The sequence below is a fragment of the Fringilla coelebs genome (assembly GCF_963513975.1).
Source record: "Fringilla coelebs genome assembly, chromosome: 8".
Taxonomy (NCBI): Eukaryota; Metazoa; Chordata; class Aves; order Passeriformes; family Fringillidae; genus Fringilla; species Fringilla coelebs.
The window spans coordinates 18315566-18340320 of record NC_140066.1 but is presented as its reverse complement, the minus strand read 5'-3'; the positions used below and the strand labels follow the sequence as shown (position 1 = coordinate 18340320).

General features: G+C 44.7%; 2 protein-coding genes across 2 annotated transcripts; both read right to left on the bottom strand.

Moving 5' to 3' along the window:
• Positions 1-1239: 1239 nt before the first annotated feature.
• Positions 1240-5025, bottom strand: BLOC1S2 (biogenesis of lysosomal organelles complex 1 subunit 2). The gene is made up of 5 exons (XM_084210012.1): positions 4916-5025; positions 4005-4121; positions 3083-3202; positions 2487-2591; positions 1240-1967 (listed from the first exon to the last, which is right to left on the bottom strand). The coding sequence occupies exons 1-5, from the start codon at positions 4965-4967 to the stop codon at positions 1936-1938; spliced, it is 426 nt and encodes a 141-aa protein (XP_084066138.1). The 5' UTR covers positions 4968-5025; the 3' UTR covers positions 1240-1935.
• A 608-nt stretch (positions 5026-5633) lies between these two features.
• Positions 5634-24416, bottom strand: LOC311156133 (broad substrate specificity ATP-binding cassette transporter ABCG2-like). Its single transcript, XM_084209870.1, has 16 exons — positions 24074-24416; positions 22322-22596; positions 21692-21751; positions 20303-20417; positions 17936-18088; positions 17070-17227; positions 15865-16016; positions 14545-14661; positions 13432-13694; positions 12805-12887; positions 12353-12442; positions 10809-10933; positions 10306-10460; positions 8817-8906; positions 7431-7543; positions 5634-6528 (listed from the first exon to the last, which is right to left on the bottom strand). Exons 2-16 carry the CDS (start codon positions 22594-22596, stop codon positions 6381-6383), a joined length of 2097 nt encoding a protein of 698 aa, XP_084065996.1. The 5' UTR covers positions 24074-24416; the 3' UTR covers positions 5634-6380.
• Between the last annotated feature and the right edge of the window lie 339 nt (positions 24417-24755).

The following is a 24755-nucleotide window of genomic DNA, read 5'->3' as shown; positions in this document are numbered from 1 at the left end:
CCTCCTGTTCCTCCTTTTAAGAATCCACTATTTTCTTACTCTATTCTCCATCAGAAAATGCTGCAAAGGAGAACTCTGAGATTTAATTTCCTTCTGTACCTCCTCTGGAATTTCTCAGGAATTCTCCAGGTGAAACATCTAAGCAGTAACCAAGTTGTGGCTTTGCTTTTGAATTGACTATACAATTCCCCAGTACAATGCTGTTCACACACACCTATGTCTCTTCCATGGTGCTACTCTCCAAGGACCTGCTGTCCTTGACATGATGTGGATTCCATCAGTGACAGAGGTCCCTCAGGCAGGGAGGGCAACAGTTACTCAGAGACACAACTAGGATGCTGCTGTCACATGGTCCTCCAGCCAGCCAGGAAGACCATCTCTAAAATTTCCCCTCAAAAAGAAAATTTATTGTGGGACAAGCCTCTTCTCTCATTTTTGCTTTCTGGAGGTGGAATACTCAAGAGTTTGTGAAGGAACTATTTCTTACCTTTCTTACTTGAAAACACTGAGCACTTGGTGACAGTGCATGGCTAGAAGGATTTCCATCTTCATAGCCCCTGGAGATTTTCATCCTTGTAGTTTTAAAATGGCATTGCATTTTGTATACACAGAAAAGCAACTTTTTCAAGAGGTCTGTCCTGTGCCTTTCCTGCAGGACCTGTGGTTTTCCCTGCTGGCATGGCGCCTCCCTGTGTCCCCCTGCAGTGCTGGCAGGTAACACCATGAGCACAGAAATGCTATTTCTATATCAAGCCTAGGATTTTCAAACTGATGGTGAAGGCTGTCAAAAGTCATCTGCTTCACTCTTCAAAAGGAGCACTAGGGAAAAGTGTCCATCCTGACTAAACAGTGGCTGTATACAGCCTGACAGCACGATGATCTTTATCACACTAGCACCTGACTAGACATTCTTTTAAACACTCTAAGTTTGAACCAGCTCCTTCCTACATACAGCACTTGTACTATCTTCAACTACAACTCACTCAAAAGCCAGCTTGAATTACTTAAGGTCAACAGGTACAGAAAAAATATCCTTGGAGTAGGACAAATAACTGTTCAGTACAAAGGGCTCTGCCAAATCAGCAATTTGGAACATTGTTAACCTAGTAGAGAAGTAGATTTTTGTGGCAGCCATGCCACTTCAAAAACTACTAGGATCAAAATTCACTGGTGAAGTAGAGAAAGGGTCTGCTAAGGCAAATGAGCATGTGATAAAGTAATTATGTCTTGAAACTTCACCAGAGGTCCAGACAGTCGAAGAATAAAATTGCAGGAATACTTGATGCAGCATTTAAAACATGTTAAAAACATAGAATGTTTAAAACATTCTATAATCCCTAGTAGCTTGAAGGAGTTTGTCTTTATTAACAGACATCTTTGAAAAAAAAAAAAAACAGCCTGTGTAATCTTTCCAACAGAACTTGAGACTGCAGAGAAATATACATAGCAAGTTTATTGTAAATTTGTCTCTCTATTTCAAACAGATAAAAGGGGACACCAAAATGAAGTGTTTTCAACACTCCAGCCATTAAGTCCAAAGGTCCAGGTAGCTTCCCAACATACAGCTCAATGAAGGAAAAATTGAAGTTTAGGTCCTGCTGCTACTAAGGGGAAGTGTCTTTACAGACTGTGGAAGACTTTGCCTAGACCGAGTATTTCATGTGGAAAACAGGACTAACACACACATAGCCAATATCGACAGGAGTTAAAGACAGGCTTCTACTTTTCACTGCAGAACTGAGGCAACAGTACCCCTTGAGAAGAGGAAATATTATTCAGCCTTAAGCCTGAATACAGCCTACCAATAGCTGGAAAAAGTCCCAGTCTCCATGCCAGTTGTAAACAAATCCTTGTCAACATACAGAATTGCTCTTGTGCAAAACCAGAGATCAGTCCGATTCACTGCCCAACTCCAGCTTATAGACTATTGTAATTTCATCGTTTCTCCAGTTTTTTGTACTTGGCTTCTGCAGAAGGAAAAATAGTATTTTAGTACTGGGTAGGTAAAAGCTTTGCATCCTGTAAGATAATTTACTGTATCATCCAGAATCCTTTTTTTCTAACGCATTTAGGCAGATATAATTGTACAATAATTTTTTAAGAACCCAGTGCTTAAGTTAGACAATAATATTAATTTAAGCCAAGAGGGCTTGGGTGGCTGGTGGAACATTATGAATCCCTCAATTTGCAAGGTTAAACATCAGTCTTTAAATTATAAGTCAGTGCCTACCATAAAAAACAAATCAAGCCTCACTAATAAGCAGTAGTTTAACAACACCTGTACTAGTCCACTGTAACATAACTCATTGCATGAATCTTTTCCCTATGCTTATCACTTCACACAAAATGTCTGTGCTCAAAAGCAGCATAGGCAACTCTGCACTCAGCTTTGTTACATAAAACAGAGTTTACTTTCTTTCATTCCTTTTAAACCCTCTTGCAAGGCACTGTGCTGCTAGGTCTTAACAGTGGAGGACAATAGTTACCAAGTTTTTTGGAATATGCATCCAGTTTATAAGCTGCCTGCTCCAGAGCTGCGACCTGTTCCTCAATTAGGTCTATCTGTTCCAGATAGGGCTGAAGATCAGCATCTTAAAAAAGCATTAAAATTTTATCTGTCAGTTCTCAGTAATGCACTTCCAAGAAACAGTTCACACTTGAAACACAAGAATTTCTTATTACATTCTTCAGATAGGACACTTCAAAGGGTGCCCTCTGACCCACTCCAAAATTAAGTGGTGACTCTGACAGCCATGTTCCAGGAAAATATTAAATGTTTAAGAGTACTGTCTAGTCTCTAACACAAGTAACAAGAGAACATGAATTAAAAGAAGTGTTATTCCTATCAGATCCAGAGTCTGGGTAAACCAGGACAATTCAGATGAATTTGCTCTTACAGTAGTCTACAGAGTCTAAAGCTGTTAAGAAATATACAAGACTGGCATTGCATAGCAGCACATCTGTATCAGTGAGTTTTATTTCCTTCAGCACTAATGGAGTGTGAACCTTCTGACCCTCAGATGCTTTGTTTCCCAAACAAGTGCACCACTCATGACACCCCTACCTTATTTGGTGTACTTACATTTTTGGTTTAAATCCTTCAGATTTCTACTGATGTTTATAGCAATATCTTTCATTTCTAAGTACTTCAAGCTAGTCAGTTTATTCATGTTTTCCAAGAGTTTGTAGTCTTCACTGGTGGCTTAAAAAAATATAAAGTATATTTTAATCAAAGGTGATGTGGCTTGAATTGTGTGCAGACTCTTCAAGAGGACAAGAGATTTCAAACCAACAGCCAAATGAAGCACAACAGTTTAGATGGCAATACAGGTTATTAGCATACACTCTACAAAAAGATGACATTTTGTGAATTGCAAAAATCAACTGCACTGATGAATTTTTTTAAAAAAAAAATTACTAAGTCCTCCTATTCCTACTCTTAATTCTGTCAGTTAGATACTTACATTTACAAAACTCATAGCACAAATCCAGACTGGTAATCTGTACCATATATCCTTCAAGTCTGTGCAAACCAGGAGCACTTTCAAAATTGGAGCCTATGCCATGCATTAACTTGGTGAACAGTTTACTTCACTCCAGTTAATTTTGCACAGCAGTTTATTCCAAAGCATAAGTGTTGGAAGAGGTGTATGATCCTTGCTCTCAAGAAAAAAATTACTCCACTCCCTGTAGTGCCTCCCTCCTACTCTGTCTTAACCTACACTGCTTTTATTAGATTGACTTTCCATGTACAAACTTCTTTGAGGTGAAAAAGAATGATTTTTAAGCTGCTGGTATCACAGTGAATCGTTCTGAAAAATATTTGTGCCGTTCTGGGACTTCATTAAATTAATATAACCAATCTCAGTGTTCTTAGCAGCCTAGCAATGTGCCAAATTTCAATTTGTGCCAGTCTTACCAGATGCAATCGAAATAGTTACAGATTTCTCTGAAACAAAGTGAAAAGAAAGAAGAACTTGCAGGTCAGTATTGCAGTGCCTTACCTGTTAGTTCACCTGTCAAGTAAGTGGCCATTTTGCTGAACATGTCTTTGCAGAGCTCATTGATATCTGCTTCTGCTGGCTCCTTAGCTTCCTCTGCAGTTTCAATAGCAGGATCCTCTGCTCAGGGTAAAGACATTACAGGGTTAAGACAAACTATAGCAAGTCCAGAAGCACAACAGAAAGATTACATGGTTCCATTTTTTCCCCCTTCAAGCTGCCTACAGCTACTTTCCATGTAAGTTGCCTTCTTCACACTCTTAAGGGGTAACAAACCAGGACAGCTTTTTCGAAGTAGCAGCATCATTACTTCCAAATAATACTTTAGGGAGCATTCAAGAGACAGGCACCCGGCCTGACAGCACTGACAAGTATTAATCCCCCTCGTGGCCAGACAGCAAAGCAATCTGCGGAGAACTTCTGAGTGGCTGTGCACGGTGTTGCTGTTTATTTCTAGTCACTGACTCGGAAAAGAAGCACCGCTGCCCCAGTCCGCTTCATATGGGCTACAACAGATCCCCACCTGCGGAAAGCGGCAATGGCCGCTTTTCTTCTCCAAACCCGTTTCTACCACAATCGGCCCTTGTTCAGCCCCTCCCCGGAGCAGTCCGGCACCTCTTCCCCAACCCGGCAGGCCGCTCCTTCCCCCGTCGGCAGCGTTTGCCGGCTCGCACACGAAGGCTGCCCGAGGCCCGCGGCTCCCTCCGACCGAAGCGGCGGCAGGGGCAGGACCCGGCCGGTACCCAGGGCAGCAGCAGCAGCGGCAGCAGCCGCATGGCCCGGCCCAGCCGGCACACGCCAGGCCGCGGGCTCGCCGGGAGCTCCTGCCCGCACCGCGGCCTCCCCGCGCCGGGCCCGTCCCGCACCGCGACCCCGGGGCATGCCCGACCCCAGCCCCGGCCCCAGTCTCTTACGCTTGGCGGGCTGCGCGCCGGCCTCGGGCGGCCCCTCCGCCGCGGCCGCCATGGGCACACAGCCGCTCCCACGGCCCGGAGCCGCCTCCTCCGGCCCGCGCCAGGCCCGGGCCCGCCCCGCGCCCGGCGCAAGGAGGAGCGCCCGGAGCCTCCGCCCCGGACGGCGGCCACGGCAAGTGTGCGGCACTGCGGGGACGCGGCGGCAGCAAAGAGACAAATACCCAGGCGTAAAACGGGGTACGAGGTTACTTTGCCCCAGCCGGTACAGGCAGTGAAGCGAACCGAGATCGCCTGGGTTGTGCTCGATGCCGCTGCGCCGTCAGTGCGCTCATTTCCCCCTTCCGCCGCAGCCGGAGCGCTCATTGCAAGAGCACCGGCAGGACTCTCACACCGCACGCACGGTTCAGGGGCTGCTGCCAGCCCGACCCTCACAGGCAAAACTTTTCAGTCCTGTGTTTGAGGATGTGTTCCTTTGGCTTAGTTGATCCACTTACATCTGCAGGCCTTAATGCGATTTAAAAGCATCTCTTCTGCTGCTGGTGAGGTGGCCAGGAGACAAGTAGCAAGCACGATAGTCCATCCTGTGGGGACTGTGGTACACGTTGCTGTAAGTGCCACAGCCATATCTACATAGGCTTTTTTCAGTCATAGTGTAAGTAGCACTATATACAGATAGTGCAGCTAAGAACTGAGTCTGTTGTTAAAAACTTCTGCCAGTAGTAAGTATACAAATTTTTATTTAGAAAGTAATAAAGAAAAAGGGCATTCCCTCTCATCCTTAAAGTAGTAAATGTATTTCTTGCCGTTCATGGAGGGGAGGGGAGAGTTTCTGGTTTCTTTTTTCTTTTGGTTTCTAAATATGTACAACCGTACATACTTATCTTCTTAGGTGAGATGTCTAAAACCACTGCTATTTAGTTTTTAATGAAGCTAAAGTTGTTTCTGAAAGTAGCTCCCACTGAGAAGCTACTACAAGTACAACTGTTCTTCCTGGTAATGAGTGCTTGGTCTCTACTGACTTCAAACTCAAATGCATCTCCAAGACACTGTGAATGGTCTCTGTCTCTCCTCAGAGGTGACAAGCGCTAACAAGGGACAACGTATCATTGTATAAATGCCACCATCACCTTCCACCTTTTGTGATGGAGAAACTCACATGTTCAACAGAATATTTTGTGTATAAGCTGGCCACAGAATAATAATGGTTTAAAATATAAAGTTTGATATGCACCTAAGGAATTATGAGAATTGTATTTTCTTAATAAAAATCACTTACGCAATGTACATTAATGCATTTCTTCTTAAAACCCACAATCCTGTGGAGATTATGCTCCAGAAACGGGAACAGGCTTCCCATCTGAAGTCCACTAAAGTCAGATGAAACATTTTGGCAATCTCCAGTAGGCCCTAACAAGCTTTGCAGTTTTAACCCCTGAGAAGCTGCAGGGCAAGGCAACACAGGAGTCTATGTGAACTTCCTCATAAACCGGAGTTTTGCATAGGCAATGATAAGGAAGATGACAGTCATGCAGAAGAGAGCCACTATGTTTTCCCACATTGCCCAGTCGGTAGGGGCAATTCCTTGGCTGCACAGGTATGCTTCACCAGAACACCTGCCGAAAAGCACAGGGCACAATTTCATATTACTGTGTAGCACACATCTTCACATTACATCAAAGGTAATTACTTTTATTCCTGTTTCACAAAGATCCTTCTACCCTCAACTCTGCAAAACAGGTGATAGAAATAGAGAATCCATCACCAAATAAAACTCAAGGGATTAATCTAGGTGTCTAGTTCTCAATTTTTCAGCAGCAACCTAATTGTTCTTTATAGATAACTGGCAATTTATGAGGTTTATCAGAGCCATCTTAAACCATGGTAAGTACAGAAGCATTAGCTTCCCCTCAACAATCACTGGAAGTCCAAAAGCCATGGAAACAGTACTCTAGCACTGTTTTCTGCAAAATATTCAGCTTGCCATCTTTCTAGTACAAATCACAAAATAGTTGCACTGCTACAGCTTAAGGAATCAATAGCCAAGAGCATTTCAAATGGGGCAAAATGGAGCACTGTGCGAGAGATACCTTGGCTCTCTCTGTATCTGCAGAGAGGTTAATATTTAATATAAGTTCTGTGGAGGAGGCATGTTTCTGATCACAAGTCTACTGCTTTCCAGCAACTCTGCAGCTGTCCACACACTTCATTTTCATTGTTAAGTGATCCTGGATTTGTTTAGGAAAACTGATCAATCAGGGCTAGGTTATCTAATACAAAACTTAATTTAGCTCATTGCCTATTTGCCTATTTTTACAAGTAAAGTTTCATCCCTACTTCACTCCTGGTTAACTATGGAGTTTTACTGTATAATCCTAAAATGTATTACTTTGGGACATGTTGTTGAGACTGGATTGTAAGTGGTTATTCTGCAAATAGTACAAAAATATGACACAGTCAGACTTCTCTTTAAGCAAGTCATCATGATTCAGACCCAGAATTACCATGAGTTACTTACACGTCTTCTGAAATAGAGGGGGGACAACTGCCTGTGTCTCCCACTAACACTGTAGTATTTGAATTCTTCTCACCACAGAAGTAGAGATCTCTGTACTCATTTACCTGAAGGGCCTAGGGAAAGAGGAAGACACAAGGTTTTTGCAGAGTTCATGGTTTGGACTGGTAAAACTGAAACACTTCAAAGGAACTTGATTATTAGAATACACATACCACCATTCTTGGAATCACATGTTCACATTCCTTTTTATTTTCAAGCTCTTAGACACTGCCTTTCTTAGCAACTGCTCCAAGTTCTACATGCCGGGTGGTTTGGTGTCCCAGGCCTTGGCTTCAAACTTACTTAACCACAGGTTTCTGTCTTGCCTGCGAAAAGCTCCTGTTCATCCACATTCACCTGGGTCACTCTACTGATCCAGAAAATCATGTGGCTCCATGATGCAGATATCCCAGCATCACCAGACTGAAGGCATAGCAAAGTCAGCCAAAGCAGGAGGTGAAAGGTTCCCCAGCACTGGCATCCTGCACTTGCTGCTATCTCAGAGGACTCTTCTACATTGAGTAACCCTGATAAACCATCTCAGTGACACCCAAACAATGAGGACTCACACATCTCCCACCCTGCACCAGCTCCAGCATTCATTTCAGTCATTGTTACTTGAGGTAGGACACTATTTCTTCCAAAGAGGCTTGGCAAGGATGCAAACAGGAGACTGAAACATAATTCCCACCTGTGACCTGCTCTATTTTCTGTGTTTCAAGCAGCTGCACCCTTAGATTTCTGGTACCCCAGCTCCTTACTATTCAGAAAAGTCAAATTTCATTTCAGAGGAAGCCGTGCTGAAGACAGAGACACTCGTGCACTATAGTAAATCTCTTGACCAGTTGGAAAGTCATTGGCCCCAGACTAGCCACCCATATAGTAGTGTCTGGAGAGGCTGGACAATATTTGATTTTATTCTAAACCGCAGGGATCAACTACTCAGGCTAGGAATTAGTGCCTGACTGGACAGCTTGCTCTGCAGCTGTCCAAGCAGTACTAATTCTGTAGCAGAAAATGTTTGTTCATTCCCTGAGACTTACAGCTCTCACACAGAGTTCTAAATTTCACTTCCTTTTTGAGGCTGGCTGGGGTTTTTTTTTGTTGGTTTTTTTTGGTTGTTTTTTTTTTTTAATTTTTGTTTGTTTGGGGGTTCTTTGTTTGTTTTTTTGTTTGTTTTTGTTTTGGTTTGGGTTTTGTTTGTTTGGGTTTTTTTACCATGTTCATGCAATGAAACAAACCAAATCTGGCTTTTAAGAGAACTTCGTACTTTATACTCAAAACCCTTCCAGGAATCAGCAGTGTGGCTACATTACCCAGAGGGGACCAATGCCACTTTCTACTCACAGTGAGGCCGTATCGGGGGATGCTGAAGTACTTGAGCCAGTTCAGCCAGCCCATTACTGAAGGGAGGTTCACTAAGAGGCCAGAAAAGATCTGAAATAGAACACAGGAGATTGATGAGTCACCAACTCTGTTTATTGCAAATAATACCATTCCTGCACAATGCTGCAGTTGCCAGCAGAGGCGCACTGGGATTGATGGACCTACTACTGCTGTCATCCCTGTACCCACAGACATGAGTTGGAGCCCTGAAGCATTCCCATGCCACTGGCCCAACTGCACCCGAGTACTTCAGCTGAACTGCTTAAAAAGAAGTCAGAAAGGCTTGCTACACTCACATGTGAGCTAAGAAGCATGATCACAACTTCTTACTCAGGAGGACCGTCTTATGGTAGAGCTAAGCAGAGGCTAAAGAAGGATGATTGGGAGATGAAAAAGTAGAGAATCAAACAGAAGAAAAATGGGGAACCTTAAGAGCTGTTATTATTTCAGTCTTCCCCTCTGTCCTACATCTTTTATCTATGCTTTCTCTCATCTGGAAAAACATTTGCTTTTACTTCTTATCGCAAGTGGTCTTCATAGCTAAACATGATGCTTCATGACAAGTGATCTTGTGCTTACCCCACTGACTTTCAGGACATGCATGTGTCATTCCTTATACACTGAGACTTAGCTTAATGTACATCAGCTGCCCTTCACTACACATGCACACTTCTCACCCACAGTGAGCAGTTAAAGCTGTCACCTGTCTTATTGCAAAAGCAGCATAAATTGCAAATCAAAGAATAAGGGACATACTGTGACTCAGAGTATGTACACAGACAGTGACCAGGAATCATCTAACATGAAATAAGGAACTTGGTAGGTTTCACAGTCAAGACATTTCATCACCAGCATCACCTCTTTGAAAAAGAACTCACAGCTCTCATCTCCAAGTAGTCAAAATTTATCTCTCCTGTTCTCTTCCTTAAAAAATCCTTGGGGAAGAGAATTGAAGTAATTTCTTGAACCCCAGGGTAATAATGAATTACAAAAAAAGAGAGGGTTTGCACCTTTTGTACCACTTGGGCATCAAAAATTAATGCAAAAAAACAACAGATCTAAAGTTTATTTCAAGGCTTTTTCCTTTTAAATGATCTAGTTGATCGCTTAGATTTCTAATACTGGAAATGCAAGATTTTTTAAAATCAATCTTTGTAAGGACAATTTAATTTAAAAAAAGCAACATGTGTTTGGGGCACATGGTTTGGAAAGCTCTGGTGGGATCACAACTACTGAATTACCCAACCCTTAGACTACAAGCTGGCAGAAGTATATCTCTGACTACAGTGACAATAAAATCACAAGCATGGAGCTGACATGCCACTGGATTATGGATATTTTAGCCTGCCATATGGATATTTAGCCTGAGTAAGCTCAACTCAGTCTTCTTAGCTGGTGCACCTCTTCCTTCCCCTCCACCAAAGGAGCACACACGCCCTAGTATACTTACAAGCATCAGGACAAAACAAATGGTGATGAGCAGATTGGCCACAGCCACCACATCCATCCCAGCACTGATAGCCAGGGACATGGCTGTGGCAGTGTAGGACACCAGTACCAGGGTCATCATGAAGAAGAAGAACCGCCCTACAACAGCTTGGTATCCTGTCAAAAAGCAGAAAGGTAAGAGTCCAGTAAACAACCACACGATGAATTCCAGAGAGGTACCCTTGGAAACAAGAGAGGCAAATGAGGAAGAAGGACCAAGTCTGGAGTTGGCAGGAACTTTGCATGCTTCAAAGGCCCAAAGAGCATTACTAAAAGACGCTGTCAGGCAGGTCCCTGTGTTACATTGCTGGTGTCTCTGCTCCTGCCTCAGAGTCCTCCAAAGTTATGATGCCAAGCAGTTAAATCAGTTGAAAGTTCAAATAGCAGTATGTTATAGCTACAGGAATCTGGCTAAGTCAGAAATGTTGGAAGACAAGAGGTTCAATGAAAGCATCAATTCTTTACCAATCATCCAGTAACTGATGCATGAGAATATGATGGCTGGAGTAGTTCTCATGGGCAGCAGATCTCCTATCATCAAGGCCAGGAAGTAGGCAGACACACGGTAATATCCACTGGTGTACTGATGGCTGCGAGGACAGGAAGGAGGGGAGTTGTACAGGTTTAGAGGTTCTCTAGGAAGCAGGCTCAGAGTGTGTGTTTGGTTTATCCTGATTCGTTTTCTGCTCTTTCTACCACTGACTCTTCTCTATGCAAATTGCTTATTCTCTGTGCTATCACTGACACTCTAGGAAGTAAGGGCTGATCTGTCTCTCAGACCCTGCAGTCAGACAGCTCACCAAGCAAAGTGAATGAAACACTGTGTGACTGCTAAGTAAAATATAAAAAACTCCTAGGTCTCTTTTCAAAGAAAAATATCCTTAATACAAGAGCATGGGGAAACATTACACTTCTATAAACTGGAGGAACATTTCATCCACTGCTAACTCATACAGCTGCTTCCAGGAAAGAAGGAATGATACCCAGCAATGGGAAAACACCTTTGGGACATGAACTCACCTCCAGTTCAGGGCAATTAAATGCCATTATGATTGTTTTGCTGCTTGATGGAGCTCATGAAAAGATGCTTTAACAGATGAGGTACCTAAATCTCCATTGACACAGCTGGTAAACTACACTGGCAAGCAGGGCAGAATAGCAAGAAATGGCAGTGTGGGGGAATTACACTCCTGAGCAGCAGTTAGGGACAATATCAAGCTGCTCTGAGCAGCCTGTGGGTGGACATGGACATTCCAGGCATAAATCTCCAGTTTCCATTTTACTGCATAGGATCTGTCTCTTGCTCTTCTATTGCATGAGCTGGAGGCACCTCCAAACTACACTTTCAACATATATGTATGTATACACGTGTGTATACTGTATCTACATGCATTTACATACATATACACACATACAAAAACATACACACACACACACACATATATATATATATATATAAAACTATAAAGATATTAGACATAAATAATATTATAAGTAAATAACTATATTTAATTATTTATTTACTTATAACAACAATTTAATAATCAAGCACATCCCTCTAAACACAGATGTGCTTGATTATTAATGAGCTCTTGTAAGCCAGACAGCAGCCCCCTTCATCTGAGCATCCATTTCAAAGTTTTCCCAGGAACTCCCCCTTCATTTTTGCAGTCTTCCACTTTAGGACCATTGCAACACTGTGTGTCAGCCCTTGTGAGAAAGGGGGCAGGAAGGATTCGCAGTCTGCAGGATTCACCTGCAGACCTCAAAAACAGCTGTTACCAAAAGTGGGTAGGAAAACCAGTAAGCTGTCACACAGCAAGCAAGTAAAAGCATTTCCTCCTGCCCCCAGCTCTTAGCATTTCAGCTCCTTGCTCTACAGACTATCTTAGCATTACTATTACAATCTGATGTTGCAAGGGAGCAATCAAGTCTTTGGTGGTAATAATTTTGTTCAGTGTGTAAGATACTGCCCCATCTCATTCCAGTCCAAGTGCCTTACTACTTACACAAATAGTTTCTTGTCTCTGATGAATAGCTCAATTGCAGAGACACTGGAAAAACACTGGTTTGTAGTGACAAAAAACAAGGATCCAACCCTAGAAGGCAAAACAGAACAGTGGAAAAGTGAGGGAACAACCAGATCAAACAGTGGCAGCCTCAGACATCACCCTACCATCAAGTCAGTGCTTTTCTCTGTCCATAGAATGGAGATATTTAATTACTACTGTAAATCTTAGCTGTATCCTTTATCTTCCCTTTTACATCTCCTTTGTACTTATGCGCAAGCCTGACAGAACTGTGGCCCCTTTAGGACCTCTGGCAATTCCATGCTGCAGTGCACTGAGACTTGTGAACCCAACCCTCCTTTGTATTTCAAGTGGATTCCAAGGCCTTCCTTCCCTGTGCCTCAAACCTGTCTGCTACAGATAGAAAAATGAGCAAAGCTTTTTCATCTTACCGATTCTGAATGCCACTTCGGTCCAGTTTTACACCAAAAAAGATAGCACCCACAACCAAGGCTAGAATTACGGTCACTGCAATCTAGAAGTGGAAAGAAGAAAGGTAAAAGGAAATCCTTAAAGTAAAAACGTTAGGAACTAACATTAAGTCATATGCAGGGCTTAAGATTCACACCTGCCTAAAGCCTTGCTCTTGTGAGGCAATGTATACCTGTGACACACCCAATTAAAATCCTTATGACAGTTTTTCAGATTTTATCCTCTTCACTTTTCTACTTTGTTCTTTGGCTAGGGGAGTTCAGTAGAAAAATGCTTATAGAATAACCAAGTTTAATTTTGTAAGTGAGGCACAAAATTAGTATCACCCTAAAAGATCCCTATGTGACCCAGAGAATGGAGCACTTTCCCCCCCACCCCAATCTTCAGTGCAGTTCTTATGCTAAACTAAACTGGAGATTTTTTTCAAAGGCCACAAAGGTAGCTGAGCATCTCACTCCATTCACATGGCAGTGGAACAGGACTTTTCTATTTCCCTAACTGCCTTTGAAAACATGTGCAGCCCTACAAACTGCAATTATGATACTGAGAGCAGCAAGAGTTTGAGACTTTTAGCAATTGTTACCTACTTGTGCAATGGAGGCCTGTGGGTTCCTGATGAGATTTTTCAGGGAACGCTTAGACACCCAGTACAACTGAGTGAAGAATCCATTCGCATAGGTGATCTCATGCTCCTTGGATAGTCTCTGCTTGCCTCCCCGTTTAAGCTCCACTTTCCCCAGTGCTTCCTTTGTGCTCTGATACAGGCTTGAGCTGAGATACTTCTCGTGCAGCACGTCTACCACATTGGTATTCACGTTGTCTTCTGTCACTCCATTTTCACTGCTCACTTCTGAGTGAGAAAAAGAAGATATGGCTTGTGATTCCCTATGAACCTGACCTTCAGATATGGCCCGTCAATAAGTTCAGCAATTCTGGAGGCTGAAGAAAAAGGCAGAAATGCCCTGAGAATTTAAGTTGTTCAGACCTTAGCCCTGAGTTTAGGAGGCTAGCTTGAGTGAGAGGTTTGTCCTACATCTTTAATTGAACCTAGCTAATCTGCCCATTCTTTCTGGCACAAAATGGTCATATTCTGGTAACACGGCACCAGAAAACTTTTGTTTTATTGAATTTGGGAAAAATCAATGTTTGCTCTGATTCACGTCACTTCCGTGATATGAACTGCTATGTAACTGCTTTACAAGATCTGCTCCCTTATAGTCCTTCAGTCAACAATGTGCTACATGATCTCCAAGCAAGTTATTTCCAAATATGTCACTCACTACATTGGTAGAGAATTTGTTCTCTAACAGTTCCAATCTCTTTCACTCTCCTGTAAGTTCAACACTCCTTAGCCATCTACCTAGTCCTCCCAGCAGCAGCCTCTTATGTGACTGATAACTTGTCAGCTGCCTCTTGAGACTAAGCAGTTCTAGTTTTTCCAGTCTTTCCCTCACAGGCTTTTTTAAAGTTTAGGTATTTGTCATTGCTCTCCTATACTACTGAAGTGAAAAAAATCTATTTAAAAAGTATTCTGATCTCTTTAAAGAAACGCAAAGCAAAGTATAGCTATTAGTAGGAACAATGAAAAAATAATGAAATGCCCTCAGACTCAAGGAAACCTAGAGAATAAAAGCTTGCCATCACCACATACAATTTCCCTTCTACACTAGCCAGCAGTGAATTACTCTTTTGCAATTTACCTTTTCCTGTGTCCACAGGTCCATGACCTTTCTTGCTGGCTGCCACAGCAGTTGAATCACCATTTATGACATCGAGGAAGAAGTCAGCTGGATTATTGAAGGGTTCACATACATACCCTTAAAAAAATGCAGAACAAATCAAACTAAAACCACACATGCAACGTAATTGCATTGCCCAGGGCACACCTCAGAAGGTCAGGTCTAACACTTTATCACTTTTCCATAACCCTGTTATCAGAAAACTTCACTGCTTTTCATAAATGTTACTTTACAGCAGTAGATGGACAGGATTTTGGAGATGGCGAATCCAGGGTATCTAAAGGGCTTCAAAGCTGCTTATTCACTGATTTCAGGTGAAGAGGAATGTCTAACTTGCTTCTACCACAACTCAGTATGGACAGCTCTTGCCTCCTTCCCACTGCTGTTCAACCACATTCCACTCTGAAAGACACACAGTTCCTCAGCAGAGGTTCCTGGATGTCTGCTCTACAGCCTCAGATATTTCTTCCAGAGACTCAACTCTTCTTGGTGTTTCCCTGGTCACAAGGATGAGGAAGGGCTGTCCAAGAGCAGCTTCTTATAATGCAGTTCTAAGTATGGGACAAGGAAGAAATTAAAAACAAACAAACCCTAAGACACTTCTACATCTTCCTAAGGGAAAGGGAGTGGGCTGCAAAGAGGAGGAGCAGAAGTACTGACATTGGTTAAAGCACCTCCGTTAAAGTCAGGGAAAGCTTACAATCTAATGTGTCCATGGTTGCACCTAAAGATTGGAAGTCTACTCCACATTCTCTGTTCATTATAGTCAGACACCCTCACCCTGCTTACTTGAACAGAGGGCAGCCACCCAACAGTGCAACTATTAACCCATCTTAAGACACACCCTAATTCTGTCCTCTTGGTCGCCCACCTGCATTCAGTCTAGAGCATATTTTTAGATCAATCTGTACAGATTGCTGCCAATCTGCAGGCTGTGGTTCAAAAACCACTGGATCTGCCACCAAGGCCTGGTACAACTACAAGCATTATCTTGTCTGTTGGACATCTTGCTTATACATATCCAAGTCATTCTTGGTTTTTGTCCTCATGCAAGACAAAACAGTGGCAAGACAGAGCCATACTCTCTTGTCTGAAAATTTTTAGGTTTCTCATTCTGTCTTTTTCCTGTTCTAACATAACACTGCTTAGACTGTATATGTACAGTTTCTAACATCCCAGTGATAGAAAGGCATGGGCCTGTTATCCCATGCTAGGGCAAGAATCTACACACAGATTTAACTCGTGAGCCAGATGCTTTTGCTCTTGGCATGGAAGACATACCAATAGAACTGAAGTAATCCAGGGCGTGTGTCGCAGGACCGTGGTACAGCACCTTTCCTGAAGCCAGTAATGTCAGACTGTCAAATAGCTTGAATATGGAATAACGGGGCTGATGGATGGAAAATATGATGGTTCGCCCTCTTCTTGAGAGCCTGACACAGAAACAAAACATCTCTTAAGTACACCACACTTTGAATTTCAGGAAGGTAGACCCCAAGTATCAAAATCCAAGACAAATACTTGGCAGCTTCTCAGGGTTTTGATCCAGAAAAACCTTCTCTCCCTTCTCTGTCACTGTAAAAGATGCTGCCTGCAAGACAGCACCCATCATTATAGGAGACCATCACTGCAGCCCAGGCAGCCAAAATATGATGTTGTCTGTAGCTAGCAAAGCCTGAAGCCACAGCTGTGTATAAACCCTCTTTACGTGTTTTTTATACCACACGTCAACCTGACTAACTGCGCTCAATGGCAGTACCAGGTGGTACTTATCAGGCTGTGGAAGTCTGGCCAGCTGAGCTTTCTCTTAGCTCTTCTGCTGAAGATTTACTCTAAAGAAAATTCAAACCAAGTTTTCCTTGAAGCTTGTCAGATGCTCTTTCAAGTGCTTTAGCACTGATGCCCAACAAGGACCCTTGATGATCAAAGACCTATATCCACAAACCCCAGTCCAAAGCAGCCCCCACAAGCAAAACCAGACAATATGCCACAAACCCAGGAGCAGGATTAGAAAGTCATTCTCATTAAATAACCTTCTTTCATCCTCCTTGCATGCAACTTTATTCTAATTGTCAGAAGACACCTCATCTCCAAAACATAGGACACTTAGGGTAAATTTGCAGGTAAAGTTTTATATGAGCTCAAGACTCTTGTTGGGTAATAGACTCAGATGGAAGGCCAAGAAATTATGATTACAAGGCCTGACCTTCCAGTCCGCTCTTTGTTGTGGCAAGGGGAAGCTGTCCAAGCTACATCTGCTTTTTGGGCTCCAATCCAATGCTCGCTGTGGAAAGATTCTCATAAGCTTAAAAAGGCTTTGGAAGAGACCCAAACAAGTAATTTACCACTACTTCTGAGTATATTTGTCTAGTTTTTATGTTTTTGTTTTTTGAAGGAGCACTGAAACTCCTTAGTCACAAGAACATTCCTTTTCTTACTAATGAGTTGACAACCAAATTGCAACACACTGAAGCACTGACTCTTACTTCTTCAGAAGGATGAGGACTGCATTGGCTGTGCTGGAATCAAGGCCAGTTGTTGGTTCATCCAGAAAAAGGACTGGTGGCTCTGTGATGAGCTCCATCCCAATGTTGGTTCTCTTCCGTTCGCCTCCAGACACTCCCCGGATCAATTCAGTTCCTACCTGCATGCAGAAGAAATCCGGTATTTTCAACAAGACCCAGTCAATACATGCTCTGGAGTTGTGTGCTTTCCACACCTAGCAGCCATTTTCACTTTCAGAGTCCCTTTAATGAACTCTATGACCAACAGCAGCTGAGTTTTACTAAGTGTGAGGGACTGTGTAGCAGTATGCTAAGCCTGATTTTCAGAGGTACCAGGTGCCTTATGACTTCAGGGAACAAGGATGACAATGACAAGGAAGAGACAGTGTGGGGCCACAGCATTCAGAGGAGGCATTGGTGTGCAGGGATGCCTCTTTTTGGTAGCTTGCCTGTTAAGCTCTACACAGAACTTTTCCATCAAAGACCAGTTTTCCATCCCTCAGAGCTTTCAGAAATGAGAAAACAATTTTCTTGTCTTGTTCCACAAAGCCAGGAAGTGACTGAACAACTTTCCAAGAGTCGCTTAGTGACTAAGCGACTCTTTCCCTTCTGAATTTATACAACATGCTGGACATGGTCCAAAATCTTCCCCTTTTAGTAGCAAATACAAATACCTCTCTCCAAGCTCCCTCCTGAGCTGGAGACTAATTTCTTGCATGCAATATGATTTAGTCAGATTCCTGTTTGGCTTCCTGTAACTGCACTACACACACCATACTGCCCAGAGACAAGTTGTTCAATTTGTCACAAGTAGTAGGATTTCTGAGAAAGGTGTTCTTGCTGCTCACCTTAGCATCAGCCACTTTGCTTAATCCCAGCTCATTGATTATCTGGGTGACTCGCTCTTCCTTCTCTTTAATGCTGATGGAGCTGGGGAGTCGCAGCGCAGCAGAGAATTGCAGGTTCTCCCTCACTGTCATTGTGCCCATAACAACATCATCCTGAAAGTACAAATGGACAGTTGGAAAGACTCCTCAGCTGCTGAGTGGGCACAGGAGTGCCTTAGTGGCAGTTACTGGATAAGCTGTTTGCCTACCACAGTGGAACTCAGACTGAAGGACAACTCCTCCTTCAAATTTTACATGACATGAAATTCAAAGTCCCTCAGTAGCAGTCAAGGAGAGACTGTAGCTCTGCAGGCTCCACAGCTTACACCAAGCACCCCCTCAGCCCGCTTTCAGGCGGAGAAGTTCAAGTGCAGACAGTGCTGCTGTGTACTGCATCTGCATTTTTCTTACTAGCCAAAGTGAGGCAGAGCAGGTAGTGATTTTGTAGAGTCAAACTTCTGTAAGTCCAGTTGGAGCCAAAGGACATTACTAGTGCTCAATGTTCAAGGTAGAGACATTCAGGGAACCATCCTGGTCAGCTCTGTTCCCAGTTACAGCACCTGCTGAGTTCAGCGGCCAACAAGGAGCTTTCCCCAGCTCCTCACCGGCAGTTTCTGAGAGACACAAGAGTAACTGCACCAAGATGCTCCTGCCCTGTCTCAGCTATGTACAACTCTTGGACCTAAGACTTTATTCTAAGGGTTGCAAAAGTTTCAACAGTCATGTGCACTTAAAGGGAGAATCAAATCTATCCAGCTGACAGACCTGGGCAGCCTACAGCAACGTGCAACAACCATGAGCCAAATAAGAGATTTGTCATCAGGTCCATTCAGACCTCTATGCACCTCCATGACCCCCACTTTGGTATTTGTACCAATTCTGTATCCTCCAATATGATGAGAAAAGGGCTGCAACACTGCGTAGCTGCTAAGAAACATGTCTGTTACATCAGCCATCTTTGGAAAACATTCCCTAAGCTGCAGGGCAGCAAATTCTTGCCTGCTTTGGGACTCTGCCCATGTCAGATGTAGTGCATCACTAGCACACATGATATACCAGTCAACCATGTTTGGCACTGGAATTAAAAGAGGAAGACAAGAATGTGCTGCTTTGCTGCCAAAGATGGTTTAGGCATTTCAAACCTTCCCTTCCCACAACCCCTCAGTCTCTGACCCCAGCCTCCCATTCTCCAGTCTCAGATCCTCCAACAGAACTGCTGGGTCACTACACTGGAAACTAAACTGTGAATTTAAGCTTAATACCAAACATAACTAACAGTGGCATGACACCTCCACTCTCAGCATGAATGGAGAGACCACCATCAGTTTTATAGGGATAACATAGGACTTAGCATGCCTAGATGCTTAGCTGCATAAAAATGATCCTATAATTATGTATTTAGGACTTAAGTGTTGCTCGTCAGGACCATCTTTATTGATCCAGGGAGTACATTATGGGGTGGGAAGGGGGAGAGACCATTTAACATTTCACCAAGTTGCTTATCATTTTGAAGTTATGTTTTGTTGCCCTGGACATTTGAGAGACAAATGTCTTAAACTGGGACCACTCATGAGAAACTTACTGGCTTTTCATCAGCCACTGAGGATTTGGGGATCTCTGAGCTGCAGGATCAAGATTTAGCACCAGTCTCATCCCATGGATCCTGCAGAGCCCCCCAGCTGGCAGCTTTCAGCTGCCTGTGTCACATCTGCCTGCAGTCAGAACCCTGGATGGTTTCCAGATTTGGCTTCTCTTACAACTGCCAAAAATCCCCTTCTCCCCAAGCTCCCCAGGGCTTTGAGGGTCTATTATTGGTCCAGGCCTCCACCCACTTCCGCAGATTCAGCTGGCTTTTCCTGTCTCCGAGTGGAATGAACCTCTGTCACAGCCAGCTAGAATCAGAGGAAGAACAGCAGGGATCTATTTATTTCCTAGAATTATTGTCTGATAGTCTGAAGGTACTTCTGCCAGCTAGAACAGCTTCTGAGTTTAACAACAAGAGATTTTGGGTGTCATGTTTTTTTCCCTCCCTTTTTTAAGAATCTTTGCTAGCACGTCAGGGCAGAGCCCAAAGGCCAAGTCACAGTAGCCCAGCAATTTGGGCATCCATGTGGCTATGGGGAAGACACACTTCTGTTCTTGACTAGACTGGAGTAACAGTTTGATCTTAATGTCTTCCATATCCCAGATTAAAACTAAAATCTACAACAGGTGAGTTATCAAATTAGGCTCTGTAGGGATCACTGAAAAATGCCTAAACTAGTCGTTGATGCTTCCTCATCTTATGTGGTCTTCCATCCCAAGGTCTCCAGGAAGGCAGTTACTCACCTGCACAACATATCCTGAGATGCACTTGAAATTTGGAGGTTGTGGGATGCCATCTATAAGCACTTCTCCAGACAGACCTGCTGGGTCCTTCCTGGCAGCCAGCACATCTAGGAGACTTCAGACAAACAACCGGCATTAGGTTTTGCAATAACTGCTGCTTTTACCCTTGACTGGTTAAGTACCACCAGCCAGGACTGAGTTACAGCCTGCTCACAGTGTGCTTCAAACCACGGGGCACAGGAAGGGGCTTCCCCTACTCTGCAAGCTTTAGCTCTTTGTACAGAAAGCCTGGTGTACATCCAGGATTTTCCAGCACATGGTGTGCCACAGCAGTATGGCAGTGTACAGACGCTCACAATTCACAACAGTCAACCCCCTACAGACATAAACTTGGTCTGTGTATTTACAGATAACCTCAAATGCACCGGACAAAAGCACCCTGCTGAGTCGTTGCAGGCTGCTCTCCAGCCAGGGGAGCACTGAACTAACTCCTCTTATCTCAAGGAAATTAATCCATATGGGTGTAAAGACAGGAGTTAAAATTAATTCTAGAAAGTAATTTTTTTTAATGTATCACTGGATTCTCCTTACTGCCAGTGCAGAGGCCAGCCTGTCTGCCAGATAAGTAAACTGCCTTGATGAAATGCTGCTCTTGAAAGCAAGCTGATTAACCAACAGCCTCCTTGAAAAGAAGATCAATGGTCATCACAAAGAAAGGCAGGCCTGTGTGAACCCTGGCCATATTTCCAAGTGTCTGACACTCTTAAAGTCAGAGTGACAAAGAGCTCTCTTACCACAGGAGAGAAAAGAGCATTTACACTGGATGGAAACAGTCTACATGGCATTTCTCTGTGCCTTCATCCAAACAACTCAAGACTGTGTGCACCCCCACCAGCAGGTCATAGCCAAGTTGGGGTAGGGATCGAGAGCATCCTACAGACTACATTACACCATACTATTGTCAATTGTCACAGAAGGGTCTGGCCTAGCAGCTTCAAGGAAGTCTTACTGCAGAGAGTTCAGAGGGGGTGACATCTTCCATGTCCCAGGGGAGCTTGTGCCCCATTCCCACCGCATTAACAGCCAGAACAGAGCCTACATCTGAGCTCCAGACACCCCAGTTCTGCCTGGTATCTTAACTCAGGCCATCACCAAAGATGACTGCAGTAATATGGACCACCAACTGGAGCAGATGAAGCATGTGACAGTCATGGTGCAAGAACTTCAGCAAAGCTGACAGAGGGGCAGGAGGTCAAGCTGCATCACCAGATTTCTCAAAGGCATGCAAAAGTCTAAGCATGCAGATACCTCACATCTCCCCTAACCCTCAGAATCCCAAATATACTTTGAACATCTGACTGTCCATTTAAAGGAGCAGAAGGTACTCACGAAGATTTCCCACTCCCTGTTGGCCCCAGGATAGCATTCAAGCCAGGTTTCATAATGCCACTGGAAGAAGGAAAGAGTTGTTAACAAATAAGGACATTTACAAGGACCACCCATATGCAGATCTTAGTACATGTGAGATGCAAACAAAATGCTATTGAAAGAAAAACCTCAGAGATTAAAAACTTAAATCTGAAATCAATAAGCATTTTTCCTTTCTGTCCCAGACTGCCAGTCAGAACAGAATGAAAACTGGACATAAAAAGCAATCTACGTGAGACAGAAATTGTCTTCCCTGCTTAGCAGGGTCTTGAAAAAAAGCAACAACTGCTCTCTGTTGCTCACTTCCTCTGACAGCACCTTGAACCATAGTTAGGGGAACCCTCAGATCTTCTGGCAGAAGAGTTCACAGAAGTTTGGTTCTAATTTGCTCAGATCAATAACTGAAACTGCTTCAGCTATATCACTATTTTGCCTAAAAGCAAATCAAAGTGCTTACATGAACTGCTGACCGGCAGGAGGGCAGTCATTTCTGTACCAGCACAGCTGGATCTAGAAGGTGACACAAGGTCACTGATTCACAGCAGCAGATTAATTCCTACCCTCTAATATTTCATTTAAGCAAACACTTACTTAACATTATGAAGGATCTTCTTTTCCACAATTTTCCGTTTACAAAGCAATCCACTGGACTGCTTAACGGAGTACTGGATGTTATGGAAACTCACAACGGAGCCACGAGGAGATCGGAGGGACTCCTGTGTTGGAACAGAACGCTGGAAATGGCCCAGTCCCTCCTCTTCTCCAACAGAAATAATGCTGTGATCGAGCGCGTCCGACATCACGCTCTTGTTACGCAGGCCAAGCTCCACTGCATGGAGGTCACTGCTGTTTTGAGCAGTTCCCATCTGTTGAGACGAAGAACATAGAAACACACATGGAAGGAGACATGTGAACAAAGATTTCTTCGGAAAGTGTCCTGGAAGAGCAAGTTCATGCACACCACACCAGTCGGTACACATGCCAAGTTTCCAAAAGGATGGACATCCGCACCAGAAGACATCCAGTAGTCAGTCCCCAAAAGGCATAGAAACCCACAGATTTAGAACTAACCTTTAAGGACAAGAAGTATGTTCTTGAAGTAAATAATGCTTGCTCAAAGGGCATCTAATGAGGCAAAAACAAGCCTACCTCTGATGGTCACCATCTTTTGCAACACAGTCAGTACTACTAATGGAAGCTGCTACCACCTGGAGAGACTCAAGCTCACCTACTTCAGTCATAACATGCTTATCCCCCTACTCCCCAACAAAGCCAGCAAAGAAAGCCTATTAATGAGTCCATATAAAGAACCACAGCAAGAAAAATGTTTATGTTTACAAAAAATGAAGGCCAGTCACATGAATCTTGTTTGCTGCACAAGTCTTTTTCAGAGATAGCAATGTGACTAAAATAACAATTACACAGGCTAAAACTTACTGCAGAAAGCTAAGGTGCTCATCAGGTTAAAAGAGCAAGGAGAAAGACCTGTCCAGAAACATATCCATTCCTAGTTCCTCGAATTTTGTGTGAAGGTAGAAGTATCCCACCAACCACCCCTTTCCCACCATCTGCACTTCTTTCCTCACAGGACTGAGAGGGTGATAACTAGTAAAACCACCACTACAACAGTAGTAGATTTCTCAGGGAGAGAGAGATGGCCACCCTATTAGGAAACTGGAGCTACAAGAGACAGGTTTAAAGAAATGGGAATTGTCCTTTCCTCTCTACCTCTTCCTGTCACTGAAAGCTCAACAAGTTGTATAAGTTTTGTCCTGTATAAATAAAATAAAAATCAGGGGCAAAGGAAGGGTTGTTTAGTTTGAACCCATACTGAACTCTAAGGCTAGTCACCCTTGGGAAACAGCACAGGATATGCTGGTTACATCAGCAAGAGATGGCTTATACACTTGAAAGGTTGCACAACAGATGATGAGAAAAAAAAAAAAAAAAAGGATGATAATGACACTAGGGACGAAGACCTTGTTAGACTTTCGAACATTTTTCTTGTATCTGTCCTAGCTAGCTTCTGCGGTTTAGTTCACCGTGCACCCTTTTCTGCAGGTTTTTTTAAAGCTGCTTACCGATTAGCACTGGAAGCACGAGGACGAGAAAAGCCTAGCAGAGGCTACAGGTAGGCTCGGGCTGCAGCAGCACCTCACGGCAGCGCCGCTCTGTCTCCCACCCACGTCCCGCGGGCCGGTTTCGCCACTAAACCCGAGCCACGACCCGACCGCGCTCCGCTCTCCTCCCCCAGCCCGAGCCCGCCCGCGGCGCAGCCCCGGCCCCGCCAGGAGCGCTGCTCGGCCGCCCCCGCCCCGGCCCCGGCCCGGCCCGCGCCGTTACCTCGCGGCTGCCGCGGCGCTCGGAGTAGCGGCGGCTCTGCCTTGGCGGCGTTTTATAAGCGGGTCCGAGCGGCGGGTTACATAAAGCGGCGGCGGGGAGTGCCGGCGGTGTCACGCAAACCCCGCCGGTGGCGGGCGAAGGCGGCGGTGATGGAGCCCCGCTCCGCGGGCGGCGCGACCCCCGGGGCGGTGCCGGCGCCGCGCGGGGCCGAGCCCGGCTGCGTGAGGGCCGCGCTGCGGGAGCGCTGCCCCCGCCGGCAGCGCAGGGCCTGGGGCGGCGGCGCGGAGCAGCCCCCTTGAGCCGGGGTGCCGCGGACTGCCGGCGCTGTCAGCCCGCCTTCCCGGGGCGGGGAGAGCAGCGGGGCAAAGCCGCGGTGTTCACCCCGGGAACCCCCGAGGCGGGCGGCGGGCGGCCGACACGAGGCGCCCCGTGAAATGCTCGCGGCCCCTGCGCACCCCGGCACGGGAGGGACAGACGGGCAGAGGGAGGCAGCGCCCACTCTCCCCACCGCCCTCCCACCTCCTGGAAAGGTCATCACCCCCGGGGCATGGGTCCAGTCCAGCCGGGTCAGCTGGGGCCATTGGCCGCCCTAGCAGCCCTTCCCAGGGTGACACTCCCACTCCGACCTCGCCCCTTCCGTGGCACTGTGCGCCTTGGTGGGCCCGGAGCGGGTCGGGACGGC

Bases quoted from the DNA above. Each gene is read 5' to 3' on its own strand.
- LOC311156133 (XM_084209870.1), bottom strand. From the start codon at position 22,596: ATGGGAACTGCTCAAAACAGCAGTGACCTCCATGCAGTGGAGCTTGGC. The intron at 20,418-21,691 runs GTGAGTACCTTC...GTTTGTCTGAAG, and splicing joins ACAGGGAGTGGGAAATCTTC to TCTCCTAGATGTGCTGGCTG. The intron at 10,934-12,352 runs GTAAGTAGTAAG...CTGTCCTCGCAG, and splicing joins AGAGACAAGAAACTATTTGT to CCATCAGTACACCAGTGGAT.
- BLOC1S2 (XM_084210012.1), bottom strand. From the start codon at position 4,967: ATGGCGGCCGCGGCGGAGGGGCCGCCCGAGGCCGGCGCGCAGCCCGCC. The intron at 3,203-4,004 runs GTAAGGCACTGC...TATTTTTTTAAG, and splicing joins CTTGACAGGTGAACTAACAG to CCACCAGTGAAGACTACAAA. The intron at 2,592-3,082 runs GTAAGTACACCA...TGCTTTTTTAAG, and splicing joins GAAGGATTTAAACCAAAAAT to ATGCTGATCTTCAGCCCTAT.